This window comes from Aulonocara stuartgranti (genome assembly GCF_965226115.1).
Source record: "Aulonocara stuartgranti genome assembly, chromosome: 22".
In the NCBI taxonomy this organism is placed as follows: Eukaryota; Metazoa; Chordata; class Actinopteri; order Cichliformes; family Cichlidae; genus Aulonocara; species Aulonocara stuartgranti.
The window spans coordinates 24,792,267-24,805,940 of NC_138957.1; the positions used below are offsets into that span (position 1 = coordinate 24,792,267).

Sequence of the window (13,674 nt, forward strand, 5' to 3'; positions counted from 1 at the left end):
CTTACGGTACATGAAGCAAAAAGCTGAAAACATCTATGACACACTTGTGCCAGGTGACAACACATTAGTTAGTTTACACGGAATTAACGCAACATTTGTCAAATAATCAAAAGACATTATTATATACAGTGATTTACAGGGGGAAGCAAATCCTCATGAAGAAGCAAATATTATTTCACTGACAACCCCATCGCACCTTGAGCACTGATGTCATGAAGACAGAACAACCCATCAGGACAAAGATCATAAATCCCGTGACTCGCTGTTCCCGGATTCCCAAAAACTTGGGCTGTTCTCCCGGTGCGGAGCAGCCAGACTCCACCTTCAGGCTGTTAACGTGGGAAATGGAGAGGACGGTTGCAGCCACAAACCACGGCAAGCCCATAATGGAGCACACGCCCAGCATTATTGCCACGAGGAGCAAGTCCAGGTGATAGCCACATCCTTTCTGTAAGATACGAGAAGTAGAGGCATGGACATACACAAACTTTCAAGACTGAAGAGAAAAATCTTTGTGACAGATTCATTCACTGTGATCAATCAGCTATTTGCCTTTTTCTGTAAAAAAAAAAAAATTAAAATAAATTTTGTGAAACTTTTTATACTTCCTCCAGCTTCTCCCTTTAGAAGTGACCACACTGAATCATCTGTCTCACCCTTTCTCTACCGTCCCTCTGCATGTCCTCCTTCTCTACATCCATAAACCCTCTCACTGCTCTTCCTCTATCTTGTAAACCCTCCATTTCACTCTTGCTGCTGTCCTTCTGTCACAAATCACCCTTGACACTTGTGTTCACGCTCTTCTTCACCTCTTTTTTGCACTGTCCATTCCTTTGGATGCTGACCCCAAGTATTTAAACTCATCCACTTTCACTAACTCTACTCCTTACATCTTTACCTTTCCACCTGCCTGACTTCATCAGTCAAACCTGTCCATCACCACTGCAAACAAGAAGGGGTTCAGAGCCAATCTCTGATGTAATCCCACCCCCACCTTGAACCAATCTGTCACTTCTACAGCAAAACCTCATCACTGTCTCGCTGTACTCATACATATGCTGCAGTACCCTAGCATACTTCTCTCACTCCGGACGTCTTCATACAGTACCGCAGTTCCTCCCTTGGCACCCTATCACAAGCTTTCTCAAAATACTTTCAGATAAAAGTCAGACCTTCAGCTTGTGCTCTTTGCGGTTGATGATGACTGCTGTGATCTGCTGATCCATAAAAATGAGGATGGTGCAGAGCATGGCAGGAAGTACTGCCACCAGCAGTGTCCACCAAGGGTTTTCTCCTAACGGATCCATTAGCCAGCCTCTGTTCTTTGAAGTTGGCTGAGGGGAAAAGTGCAAGCCACATTAAGTATTTAAGGTATGAACTAACTGAGAATATTTATCTTACACATTACTTGTAATGTGTTGGTCAGAATCTAGACTATTCCAGCAAGAGCTTTTGTATATGAAAGTCTTAAGCACACACAATCTGTACTTTTACATCTCTGAGAAGAGACTGCTACCACTGTAAAGAAACCCTTGAGTAAAATACAATAGAATTACAAAACCTTTACTTTATCTACAGATTATATACTTTATTTAAAGCTTACGGAAGATAATAGCTATGATCCGTAAAAATGTACTCAATAGTAATAAATGGAGGAATGCAGATGAACAATATGCCTACCTCAAAGCGGTCAGGAACATTCAGTTTAGGAGACGGGATCCCCATTAGGTAGTCCACTAGCACCATAATCATGATGGTTATAAACACTGCAAAGTCACTAATAGTGGATCGCACCTATGTAACACACACATATACAAAATAGATTAATTTATTTAGGGATTTGACATGTGCCTTCAGCCACCCTTTATAAATGTATTCCTAAAACAAAGAAGCGAAGCTGCTTAACTTCATATCATTTCCTTCTGTAGGTACAGCTCCATCAAAGTAATTGTTGCACATTTTACAGTTTACACAATACCAACACCGGCCTACACCGAGTGATAACACTGTAGATGGTACTATGTGGGAGGATGCAGGAAGATCTCTTCTTTCTGAACATGAGTCTGCTCCTGTACTAATGACTCAATGCAAACATTTACATAGTGTCAGAACCTTTTAGGTTAATCTGCCCACACTTGCGTGCACCAGGTGTACAAAACATATAATGACATGTGATGTTACAGATCTGATGCTTCATATTTCAAATAGTACTATTTAAACATCATTTTACATGATTAGGGATTAAACAGTGCTTTCTTTTGTCTTTTAAAAGCTTCTTTTTGCTGCGTTTTACAAAAGAAATAACATACATAAACAAATTAAGCCCAACATCTCACCCTGGTGGGGAAGTATCTTTCTGTTTTAAACTGCTTGAGGAATGATGACAAAAAGAAGGTTGTGAAGAAGAGGATAACAGACCAAAAGAGAACATCTGGGATGTACGGCCCATGGTGACCACAGGCAGGACCCACAAAGTCTCCATGGAGCAATTTGCACGTCTTTAAAGAAGAAGAAAAAGGATAAAAATTGGTAATTTAACGAATCATCTGTATGACAGAGGTAGATGTATTGCTGGGGGTTGTGCTTATGACTAAAATTGTGAATTATATAATGTAGACTATTGGCTTATAGTGGAATTGAACTTCTGTGTTAAATCTACGCTGTAGGTATGTAATGGCAAACCTTTCTGAAACCTTATGCAGTAACTTACACCCTAACCTGACACACACCTCCCTACTGATGTAACTTCACAGTACAACAGCACCACCTTTTCCTTCCATGCATTTCTGGCTACTTCTTTTGGTGCCATTTTTGAAATCAGCTAGAAGACAATGGAGCAACTCGAAGAGAGAAACTCCACTGCTAGCAAGTGTTTATGTGGGAAAATTGTAGAGCAATGGAGACACACCACACGCACACACAGGTATAAAAGCTACTTGGGGAAGCTATGGCATGTGCTCTACATAGATTCAATGCATGAAGTCAACATTAAGCTTCACTGTTTGCTCTCCAATTTTAAAACTGTGTTTGTAATTTCTGCTTTTTACACTAGAGGTCACTGTGCGCTAGTCTTACTGAAACACTGAGGCTGCTCCATTCGATAGAGTCTGGACTATATCCGGACTGGTTCCACTTCTGCATGACCTCATCTGTAGCATTTGCTGGTGGAGAGCACTGACACCTGGGGACAGAGGATCCAAAACTAAGCAAAGTCTGTACCTTGAGCCTTCTGTGAGAAATAATGTTTAAGGTTCAATTAAAGCAAACTTTAAGTACATGCTACAGTGTATCTGCCGGGTAAAATTATATTTTCCTTAAGAAGGAACTACTTTATGTGATGCTTTGGAATTTAATCTAAAGACTGTAATAGAAAATGTGGAAAGTCCCTACTTTGAGACCAGGGGCAGACAAGTCCCTCTGAGGTTGTGTCAAAGCCCGTTACAAATCAGAAATTAAATGAAAATTTAATAAGACTTTAGAGTTTTCCCAGTAAACCAGTCAGCTGAAGTAGTCGTAGAAGAAGATAATATAAGTTTTAACCTCTCTCATTATCAGTTAACGCACTCTTGCAGAGACAGCAATTTGAAGAGCTAAATTTAATGCAACCTGTGCAAACAATTCAAAATATATAATACTGAGCAAACAATAATAAACAAATGGACCTTTAATCATTCATGTAACTTAAATCTCAGTACTTACGAATACAGAGTAAGGTTGTCCAAGCTGTTATGCATGTTGACAGGGTACAATTCTCCCAGATGAAAGAGCTTCTCTAGAGCTTCGTAGATGAAGATGATGCAGATCAATGCTGCAAAAGCTTCCTCTGTGAAGCGGGTAATGTAGCAAACCAGAGAGCTTGCATCTGTGGCCACGAGGAGGATACACAGGAAGGCAGTCCACAGACCAATGCTGGTCCGTAGAGACAGGTAGGACAAGCTATAGTCCCTGGGAAAGACAAAGAATTTCTATTAGACAATGGGAATCAACATAAAACACTGTTGAGCATTTTTTACTACAATGAAAACTTGCTCAAACTCACTTGCAGAACTTAAAGAGGATCTTCTCAAATACTAAAACAGGCCCCGTGCTGCCAAGAATAGTGAGGGGCTGGCCTGCAAAGAGGGAGTATGCTACTCCTGTCAGTGATGCCCCAAATAGAGACTCGATGGCGCTCTGTAGAGACAGAGGAGAGGAGTGGAGTGAGGGAATAAGAAAGGAGGGATTGGGGAGGTGAAATTGCACAAAGGAGGATACAGAGGGAAAGGCTGAAGGAGAAAAGAAACAGATGAGGAGGAGACCACAGACCAGAACATAAAGCTTTGATTAAACAGACATTATGGGCTGCGTCTGAGAGGCTAGATAAACTGTTCAAATGTTCCCACACTGCTGACTTGTCCGAAGTCATATCTCTGTGCAGCGTGTGAGTTTATTTAGACGCATTACACACACCAGCACACAGACTGTCTGTGCCAACAGTCCCTGGCCTAGCACAGACATCTGGATGAAAGAGAAGCAGACAGTGAGAGAGAACAGAGAGAACCACAAAAAGAGACACTATACTAAACAGTTTGTATGGTAACAAAAAGAAAGAAGTGAAATGTATTAATAGTTTGATTTTATGTAACATTTTTTTTATTTTGATTGCTCATACACGTGTTTTAAAGAGGTCAGAAACATGTTGTGTGTAACATGTGTGCATTTGATCCCATCTTATTGTCTAGTGTAAGAGTGCTGCATTATTTAGCTAAAATTGTTCAAACTGTGAAATGGATTTCTTATTTGAAAACACTGATAACACTATTATGGATGGTAGAAAGAACAGATTTTTGCACTTTACAATTTTACGATGGAGCGTTTAGGATGTAAAGCGCTTTGGGGTCCTTAGGGACTAGTAAAGCGCTATATAAATACAGGCCATTTTTAGGATTCTGTGGAACTGGGGTATTTGCTTTCCGTCATTCACAATACCCTCACAGAACCCATCTGAAGTGCCAGTGCAAAAATCACAATATGTAGTAGCAATAGTCCCAAACGTTCGACTATAACACGACTAAGGGATTAGGGCTTTTACGCCCACTGGAACCCATGAAGCGATCAAATACTGACTTTTAAGTGCCAAGCTTTATGACTCACTATGTTGCCTTTTGTCGCCTCCCCAAGCAGACCCCCGAATGTGATGACAGGAGACATGCAGGCGCAGTAAAGGAAAAGGACAGAAGCGAGACACTGCAGACTGAGAGCGTCCCTGATGTCGCTCCAGTAAAAGGGCGCTTTCCGCTTGACATCCAGGACCAGACCTCCGAAAATTCTAGAAGATTCCCAGAGCAGATTTTAGTGCTTGAAATTTTCAAATTGAATGTAATGTAATTACAATTACCGTAAGAAAAAAAAATGCAAACTTCAACATATTTTCAATCAGGAAATGTGAAGAGTGGAAGCTTCAAGAGTATTACTGTCACAAAAACTCAATTAATATGAAGCTAAGTATCTAAGTGTCTGTGGTGGATCATGTGACCATCTGGTTCAGAGCTTATTAGCACTAAAGAAAAGACTCTTACTGTAACAGTGTCAGCTGTAAACCGATGTTCTTAAAATGTACTAATTTAATGTTTCTGGCTTCACTGAGATGCTGTCTGATGTTACTTACTGACCACTCAGCCTCTTTCTGCCTGTTTTTCCTTTGCCTTTCTATTTCTCAAATCCATTTCTCACCTTGTATATCGTCTCCTCTCTTTTCTCTAACACCAATCCAAAAGCCTTCCTGTGAGGTCTTTTTTTATATTTACTTTCCCTCACACCTCTGAAATAACCTCTCTTGCTGTCCTTCACAGCCCCTGCTGATTCTTTCACAGAGCCCGTGTTTTCATTTTTTTTCCCTTAACATTAGCTTCTTGTACTTTCTTACGCTCAGCTTTCCCTGAGTAGCTCGCTCATAGCACAAGCCTTTTATAGTTGCAGTGAAAGGGAGCGTGACTCTGTAAATAATACAGTGCCTTCCAACAGACATGAGTGTGTGTCAGTCTGAGGTTGCCAATAAACACATTGTCCTCAGTGTGTGGCCCGTGGATAGGTGGTATCAGTTATCCATAAATGTCGACATTTCAGTTTAACAGAGTAATGTATCTGCTCAAACAAACTAATGTCGTGCTTCTAAAATTTCACATTTCATACCATTTCAAATTTTAATAAAAGCTCTGTTAGAAAAAATTATTTGGCTGATAGCTTTGAATTCACAGAAATTTCATTTTAGAACATCCTAGAACCATAAACAAACCCCTGCAACTCAAGATGATAAACAGAACAATAAACAGAACAAGTCACTTCCATACAGGGAACAGCAGCTGACTCGATAGATGTTTAATAATGTCACCATTACATACTCACCTCCCAGTCCTCTGCAGCTCAGGCCCTGCATGATGGTCCTCCTCCTTTTCCAGTTCTCCAGCTGGAGGTGCACTGCCATTGGGCTGCAGTGGTATTTTCCTCTTTATCTGCAGGTAGGACAGTTTAAAACAATATGTTCCATATGTTTTAATTCTTTTAAGGCCTCTCTCTTCGTTTAAGGTGCCTCTCTTACTGTGATTATGATGATATAAAGCTAAATGTGACATATAAACAACATGTTACTGTTTATAAGACTTGTATATATGGAAGTACAGTATGAAAGATGTTGTATTCTTAATGACTTATCCAACTGTTTACCCAAGCTGAACTCTAGACAGGCTGCCAGTCTATCACAAGACTAACAAAGAGATCTACACCTATGGCCAGTTTTAGAATCATTAATGCATCAGTGTATCCCAGGCAATTTTCTCTATATTTTTGTTACAGTCATGTCATTTTAGGCTAGGTTTAAAATGAAAATGGACACTTAAATGTATATTCAGTAGATACACCTGATATAAAATGTGGTAGAGTACCTAACTTACCTGAGATGGGACATTCTTGGGTGGCTCAATTCGAATTGTGGGATCCCACTCTCCAGGAGGAAGGACAGTCACCTGATCAAGGAACTCATCTATCCCAGAGAGTAGATCAGTTCGGTCTTTGGCCTTGTATGCAACGTCGTGGAAAATCTAGAAAATGAAATATATTTGGAGAATGGTTGCACAATTCAATTAACATTTGAAAAAGATAAAATAAGATAAAATTCAAATAAATGGCAGTGTCCTTCTCACCTCGTCTGTCATTAGCGTGGCCATGGATCTGCCAATTTCATGGTACTGTGGTCCTTTGCCGTGAGGACCCAAAAGCAGGAAAAGAAACCTTTCAACAAGAAACAGATTAATTAAATACACTTAAACTGATGACAGTGATACAAACTGCATTCAGTCTTTCTTAAATTTTTGAGGAGCTGGTTTGTAGCTCCGAAATAAAAAAAGAAAAAAGGTGTCATCTCATGCTATGTATTTATGCTCCCTAGAGGGCACAACAACAGCACAAGCCCAGACATGTGAGATCAAGAGCAGAACCTCAGCTAACCTCACCTAAGGGAGCTACTTTACAAGTATGGAAGTACTTTGGCTATTACACCACCAATAAAGCGCAACACTTTGAAAAATGTGCAAGAAAAATAATTAAAGGTGGAAGCAAATTTGTTTCATCACTTGAGGTAAAAATACACTGTTGATTGCATCCAAGCTAAGAAGCCACATGAGGAGGAGATACCGACAGCTGGTGAGGTGCGACCCAAACATAAACAAATGACTCAACCGAGCAATGCTGGATCTGGCTATTTGCCCTCCATATGACAGACAGAGCAGACAGTGGATAGAAATTACTGATGTGGTTAACTTTTGTTTGCAGGCTTTAAGAAACTGGTCAAAGTTTTTTCAGTTTATTTTTATTTAACCAGGAAAGAATATGACTCAAGATTAAAATAGAGTGTCCTAGTAAAGAATCGGTTTATCATAAGTTGAATAAATTAAATCCACACAGCAGTTACGTACGAGTAATAAAAATAACAGAAAACAACGAAAACACCTAAAAAACCTAGGGTACTTTTTTTTTTTTTTTTTGCAATTGACTTATGTTGCATCACTACAATGGCACTGCAAGAGCCTTGCAGCAATAGATTCACACTTCAAATTAGACAGTCTGACACCAGTGACAAAAATAAGGGTGAAGAATGCCCTTCATTTTGTCTGCACTAGCTGCTACTTACTGCAATCTCCCATAAAACATTCAGTATGTTTTTCTACATCATCATTAATGTCTTTATTGCGAAGTATGATATCATTTCGGGGCTATATAGCTATATAACAATTTGCATTGTTTATGTTTGTTTGTTAAGCCATCAGCCTTGTTGTTTCTTCTTTTGATCGCTTTACTTCTTCCCGTGTTGATTAGAAAAAAAAAAACAAGCGTTGCCCACATTTTTGCACACCATGCTACTAATTTTTTGCCCAATTATATGTTTCAAGATTTGTATCCAGGCATTGCAAAGGGTTGTGTATGATCACAGTCATGGTAAATCCACAGGTTATAGTAGGTCGATGTGATAGCAGCATTAACAAATTATTTAAAAAGTCTGCTTTAAAAAAAACTAACTTTTCATATTTGGTGTGTTTTTTTAATGACAAAACTTTAGGCAAAGAAAAGACCTTATGTGATACAATTCTTAAAAACTTACCTTGTGGGCACAGGCACCTCAGTAAGGCCTGTGATAAGGACTGCAGGTGACAGTCGAACAAATGCAATTATGGGCTTCTCCAGGAAGTCCACTTCTCCCACTAGCACATTGGAAGCCTCAGCACCCGGGGGAATCTTTTTCATGAAATTCATGTCCACCTGAAGTCAGTGAAATAGTAAAATCATACATACAGATCTACACAGAAGAAAGAGCTTAAAAAAGGTATAATAGACTTGGAGCCAGTGGAAGTACAGACATGTGAAAAGAGATGAAGATATGGAAATGAAAGGAATGGCAGCAGGTCAGTTGGATGCTATGATAATAAATGAATTATAAGGGGATTTGAGAGCAGCCTATAGAACTACATAGTACTGAGCAAAGATTGTCCATTGATTTTATCCATTTCTTATTATGTTCCTCAGATAAATGGCTTTTACTGCTACGCTAAATAAAAATAGACCCGAGCATGGCAACATTTTGTTCCTCTCTGTGTAAAAGGGTCTGTGCCTTCATCTCCTGTGACTCATGCAAACACAGCACCTTATTTTTTGGCAGTTATGGATGCTTTCATATTGACAAGTGCTTATGGCAACCTGCCATTTTACTTAATGGATGCAGACCTAGAAAATGGTAGGATGAATGGGAGCCATGCTACGGATTTCCAAAACTAAACAGTTATGTAACTTTTACTTTGATGCTTATTCTGCATCCATTACAGGAGGAGCAATGATTAATGCCTTTTACTGAGCCCAGAAGAAAAAGGCTGACAGGTATGTGATGTTGGCGCTCATAGAGGCTGTTTTCAATGGAGGCCATCGAAATGACTGAACATCCAGAAACTGAAGGAAAAAAAAAACAAAACACTGATGGCTCAGTCATGGGTCCCTCCACCACGGACTGTTTCTGTGCTCAGTACTGGGGATAGGTTACCTTGCTGAAGTCGACACTGCTGCTTTCTCTACTGACCCCTACTTTGGATGGCCGCCTATCCATTGCCTTGTTGCTATCCAGATTGTTTGGGACGGAGTTCTGAGACACCAGTGGTCCTGGGATGCAAAAGAGGAGAGAAAAAGACAAAGCGGCGGTAGAAAACGTGTAAGTACAAGGCAGGAAATGACGGCAGGAGACCAGCTGTGAGGTCTGCCATGAACGCTATCTGTCATGTGATTAGTAATAAGATTAATAATGATAATAACAACTTTTAATAATTAAAGTAAGTGCCATTAATTTGCCTGTCTAATTATGAAGAAGATTATATAATGATATGCGTACTTCTACTTTACAGCATGGGCTCAACAAACGTGACGCAATTGTGGAATTTAATCACTCTATGCAAACAAACCTGATACAAAGCGAATCACACTTTTTAAAAAAAATTTAGTATTACAGTTTAAATAAGTGTTTCAACTTCATATTTCTATATTCAGTTTTAAAGGGAAAATTAAACACTGTATGTGCTCTTAGCTAAGTGGCCTAAGGAAATTTGCTTTAAATGTTCAACCAGATCAGTTCTGCAGTTTTTTGGCTCCAACATACTGCGCCAAATGTTTAAATAAAAAAAAAAAACATATGCCGGAGCTGATTAAAGATTAGTTGAATCTATTTTATTATGTTATTTTTCTGTCAAGTGAAATGATTTCTTCCACGAAATCCACTAAATGTGATACAGAGCAGCAACGATGTGACAGCTCTTCAGAGGGAAGATGATATTTGACACTACAGTATTCCTGAATGCTCCCAGTCTGTTGAGCTCATGCTCTGGCACTGAAGTTACTCCTGCTTGGCTTGAATTCATGTCGACTTTGCTCTAAAGGTGAAAGGAAGTGTTTGATGTCCTGGCAGATCAAATGTTAAAACTGTCATTTCTGTGGACGACTGGTTGCACACTTTATGCGATCTGAGCCATACCAGATACAGGAACCGCTAGCACTTTATGCGAGATGAGAGAGGGAGATGAAATGAGGGAGTGCTGCATATAAAGCGAAGGACTACATATGCATACTGTCCTCTGAAATTCTTTTACCAGGTTTTTCTTCATTTCTACTTCCACAAAAAAATAAAAGTCATCAAGAAATAATTAAGCAAACATAAAAAACGAAATACACCACAAGTCAAAGTGAAAATGTATCATTTCTGCCAGTGATTTCTGGCCACTGATTCATACCCTTGAACTGTACCCTGGAGTAGCCCCAGTGAATGCTGGGTAGCTGGGACTGCTGAACAGAAATGTGATTGCTCACATACCTGACAAAGCCTCTTGAAATATGGGAGGGATTAGTTTAGGTTGTGTCTGCCAGCACACCTCATTCAGGAAGGCTAAGCCCTGGAATGCTCCACCACACCAGCCTTTTAAACAGTGGTGTCACAGCACTACCTCATTCATATGCAAAAAAGTAGCACAGATGTCTGAAATTACCGACTGGCGGAAATTCCAATAAAAGACAAAAAGAAGATTAGAGGGTACATTTATAGCACCTGTAGGAATACATGTACAGATCTAAAATAATATAATTTGTTATATGCATGAAGGAGTTTTAAATGCAACTACTGTAATAATAACAACAACTCTCTCTTTTAACGTGTAACAAGTGGAGTGCAGTGAGTCCCTGAATGGCCCGTGTAAAGGTATTTTACACATGACACGAGCACACTCAATGGGTGCATGACATTTACACATAAATAGCCTCTTGTCAACTCAATATCTACAATACCTTCACTCTATGTATTTGTAACATGTAAGCTAGACTTCAAATAGCCTCCAGACATGGCATATACACTTATACAGCTGTTAGATAATTAGCCATTTAGCTCAACGGTACAGTTTCTACAACCTCCAGCCAACACCAGATGACATTATTAAATTTAATGATTTGAAAGTGGAAAGGCCTGAAAGCCTCCTCTGAAGCCTGCTCTTAATTCTATGTATTTCCCCAGGAGGGGGTACAATTACAGAAGCTTGTCAGCTATAATAAGACCTCCCTAACCTTTCAGATTCAGCTCCCATCAACTGAATGCGGATTCTAACAGCCCATACTTTGAAATGGAGCCATTCCCAGAATGAAACAAACACAGACGTACGTACACACATGCACACAGAGTCTAATAATAAATTAAAACCGCTTGGTTCGGGAAGAACAAAAAGTCACAGTAGGTGCCAGTGTGATGGTACATACAGTAACATCACACCAGCTCTAATCACAGGCTTATTTTTGGCCACGCTGCTGGCACACATTGCTCTCTCTACACTCTTAGACGGGTAAAAGAACGTTTATCTTTGGAACTGATGCCAAATGATGAGAATGGGTGCCAAATGATGCAATGGGAAAAGCACAAGTTGAATGACATTTCAGTGAAATCAAAGGAGCAGTCGCCTGAGGGCAAATGCTCATAGCTAAAAGGATTTAGGATGTATTGCTAGTTTTGTTAGTTCCAAAACACCACCACAAAAGCAAAAGAAATGTCCCAAGGCTTCTGCAAGATTTGCGTCAAACAACAATCAATAAGTGCTGCTCTAACTGTGCAAAAGTCCCCAATTAATTGATGGGAATGTATTCTTTATACAGTGCTGTGAGTCACTGACAACAGCAGGACAGCACAAAAAAATAAAGGCCAGCAGCTCCAGTTAACGATGCCCACACTAAGAATGGCTAAAGTGGGTTACAAAAACTAGGCAGCATTTTTCAGCTGTACCTCCACAGAAAACATACAGAACACACTATCAAAAGATTTATGTGACACCAGTGATAAGAGTTACACTTTCCCTGTTAATACATTTGGATTTTTTTATAAACATATCTAGCCTACGTAATTAATGCTGTGCAACTCTGAACTGCAGAAAACGAAGATGAACTGAATGACCTATTGGGCTGATAAACTGCTCATTGTGAAATAAACCCAATAACAAAACCCCTTCAAACAAGTTTTTCAACTAATAAATGTGAGTCATGGTGAGCAGAATGTGTAAACAAAAACATGAAAAGACAGATGACGAAGTATCGGCACAAGATTTTGGGGGTAGCTATGCAAACACAACAAGGGGAAGGTGTGAAGATGGACTCAGCTAAGCAAGGCGTAGATGCTTAGAAAATGTGTGGAGCAAAGTTTAAGGGGCAAAACAGGGATGAGAGATAGCAGAAAGGAACAGGCTGGTGGAAGAGATGAACAGAAGGGAAGGGAAGCAGAGGTTTCATCAGTGAGTAATGTCAAAACGTTTATTGATATATATACACAGTATTCAGTGAGTGAGCCTTGCTGTGGATTAATTATGAGATGGACGCAAGGTTGGAAGTTAACAGTGAGCAGAGCTTTCATGCTAGTGCTAGTGTTCTCTGTTCAAGCTGTGACTCACACTGGCAGGCTACACAGATATTTGCCTTCTAAGGGCAGCAGCTCAACGCTCTGGGATGCTGAGGATGCTCGCCGGCTGAGCTGTGGTGATACCGCCTCTTCTTCTGGTGGGTCCTCATCCTCTGGAGGAGATACCACAACCTCAGGGATGCCTTGTGGGCCGAGGACTACGCCCTGTCTGTGTGATGGGCTCTGAGAACGGCGTAAAGCCTGAGGGGTGGTAAAGGGAGAAGGACCTGGGAAAAGCCCAGTGTTGGAAGAAGAAGAGGGCAGCAGGTGGTTGAGCAGAACGGAGACTCTGGACTCTCGTCTCTGGGACAGGTTGGATACGGAGGATGCTGTCCCTGGCTTGTGGAGAGAAAGACGTGAAGAGGACAGGCCCTCTCCTAACAGAGGAGACAATGGCAAAAAAAAAAAACAAAAAAAACAAAACAAAAAAAAAGAAATAAGGGAGGGGGGGAGGAGGAGAGGGAAAGCAAATAGGGGAAAGAGGGGATTGAGGGAGGGATGGGGTGGGACAAGGAATAAGGAATGGAACAGAAGAAAAACATGTGAAGTTGCAGTACATCACAGAAATGGTATCTGAAGGAGACAGCAAGAAAGAGTGGGCAGCGATAGGGTGACAGAGGTGTAGTTAGAGATTCGTGCTTGCATAAACGTGAGCTAAAAGCATGGCTGTGTGCAGAAGAAGCCAA

At 40.3% G+C, this 13,674-nt stretch overlaps 1 protein-coding gene across 10 annotated transcripts in view; it reads right to left on the reverse strand.

Moving 5' to 3' along the window:
- LOC309698502 (sodium bicarbonate cotransporter 3-like) overlaps positions 1 to 13,674 on the reverse strand; it is a 60,560-nt gene that overhangs the window by 8,351 nt on the left and 38,535 nt on the right. For 5 of the 10 annotated variants that reach the window (XM_082520988.1, XM_082520984.1, XM_082520990.1 and 2 more), the window contains exons 7-20: positions 13,006 to 13,365; positions 9,563 to 9,678; positions 8,633 to 8,790; positions 7,179 to 7,266; positions 6,930 to 7,076; positions 6,385 to 6,491; positions 5,134 to 5,308; positions 4,040 to 4,173; positions 3,700 to 3,945; positions 3,076 to 3,181; positions 2,337 to 2,498; positions 1,681 to 1,794; positions 1,173 to 1,334; positions 197 to 448 (exon numbers count right to left, since the gene is read on the reverse strand). In XM_082520988.1, the coding sequence (XP_082377114.1) occupies positions 197 to 448; positions 1,173 to 1,334; positions 1,681 to 1,794; positions 2,337 to 2,498; positions 3,076 to 3,181; positions 3,700 to 3,945; positions 4,040 to 4,173; positions 5,134 to 5,308; positions 6,385 to 6,491; positions 6,930 to 7,076; positions 7,179 to 7,266; positions 8,633 to 8,790; positions 9,563 to 9,678; positions 13,006 to 13,365 (2,327 nt within the window). The remainder of the gene's footprint in view (positions 1 to 196; positions 449 to 1,172; positions 1,335 to 1,680; positions 1,795 to 2,336; positions 2,499 to 3,075; positions 3,182 to 3,699; positions 3,946 to 4,039; positions 4,174 to 5,133; positions 5,309 to 6,384; positions 6,492 to 6,929; positions 7,077 to 7,178; positions 7,267 to 8,632; positions 8,791 to 9,562; positions 9,679 to 13,005; positions 13,366 to 13,674) is intronic. The other 5 variants (XM_082520987.1, XM_082520985.1, XM_082520993.1 and 2 more) reach the window with 3 other exon arrangements.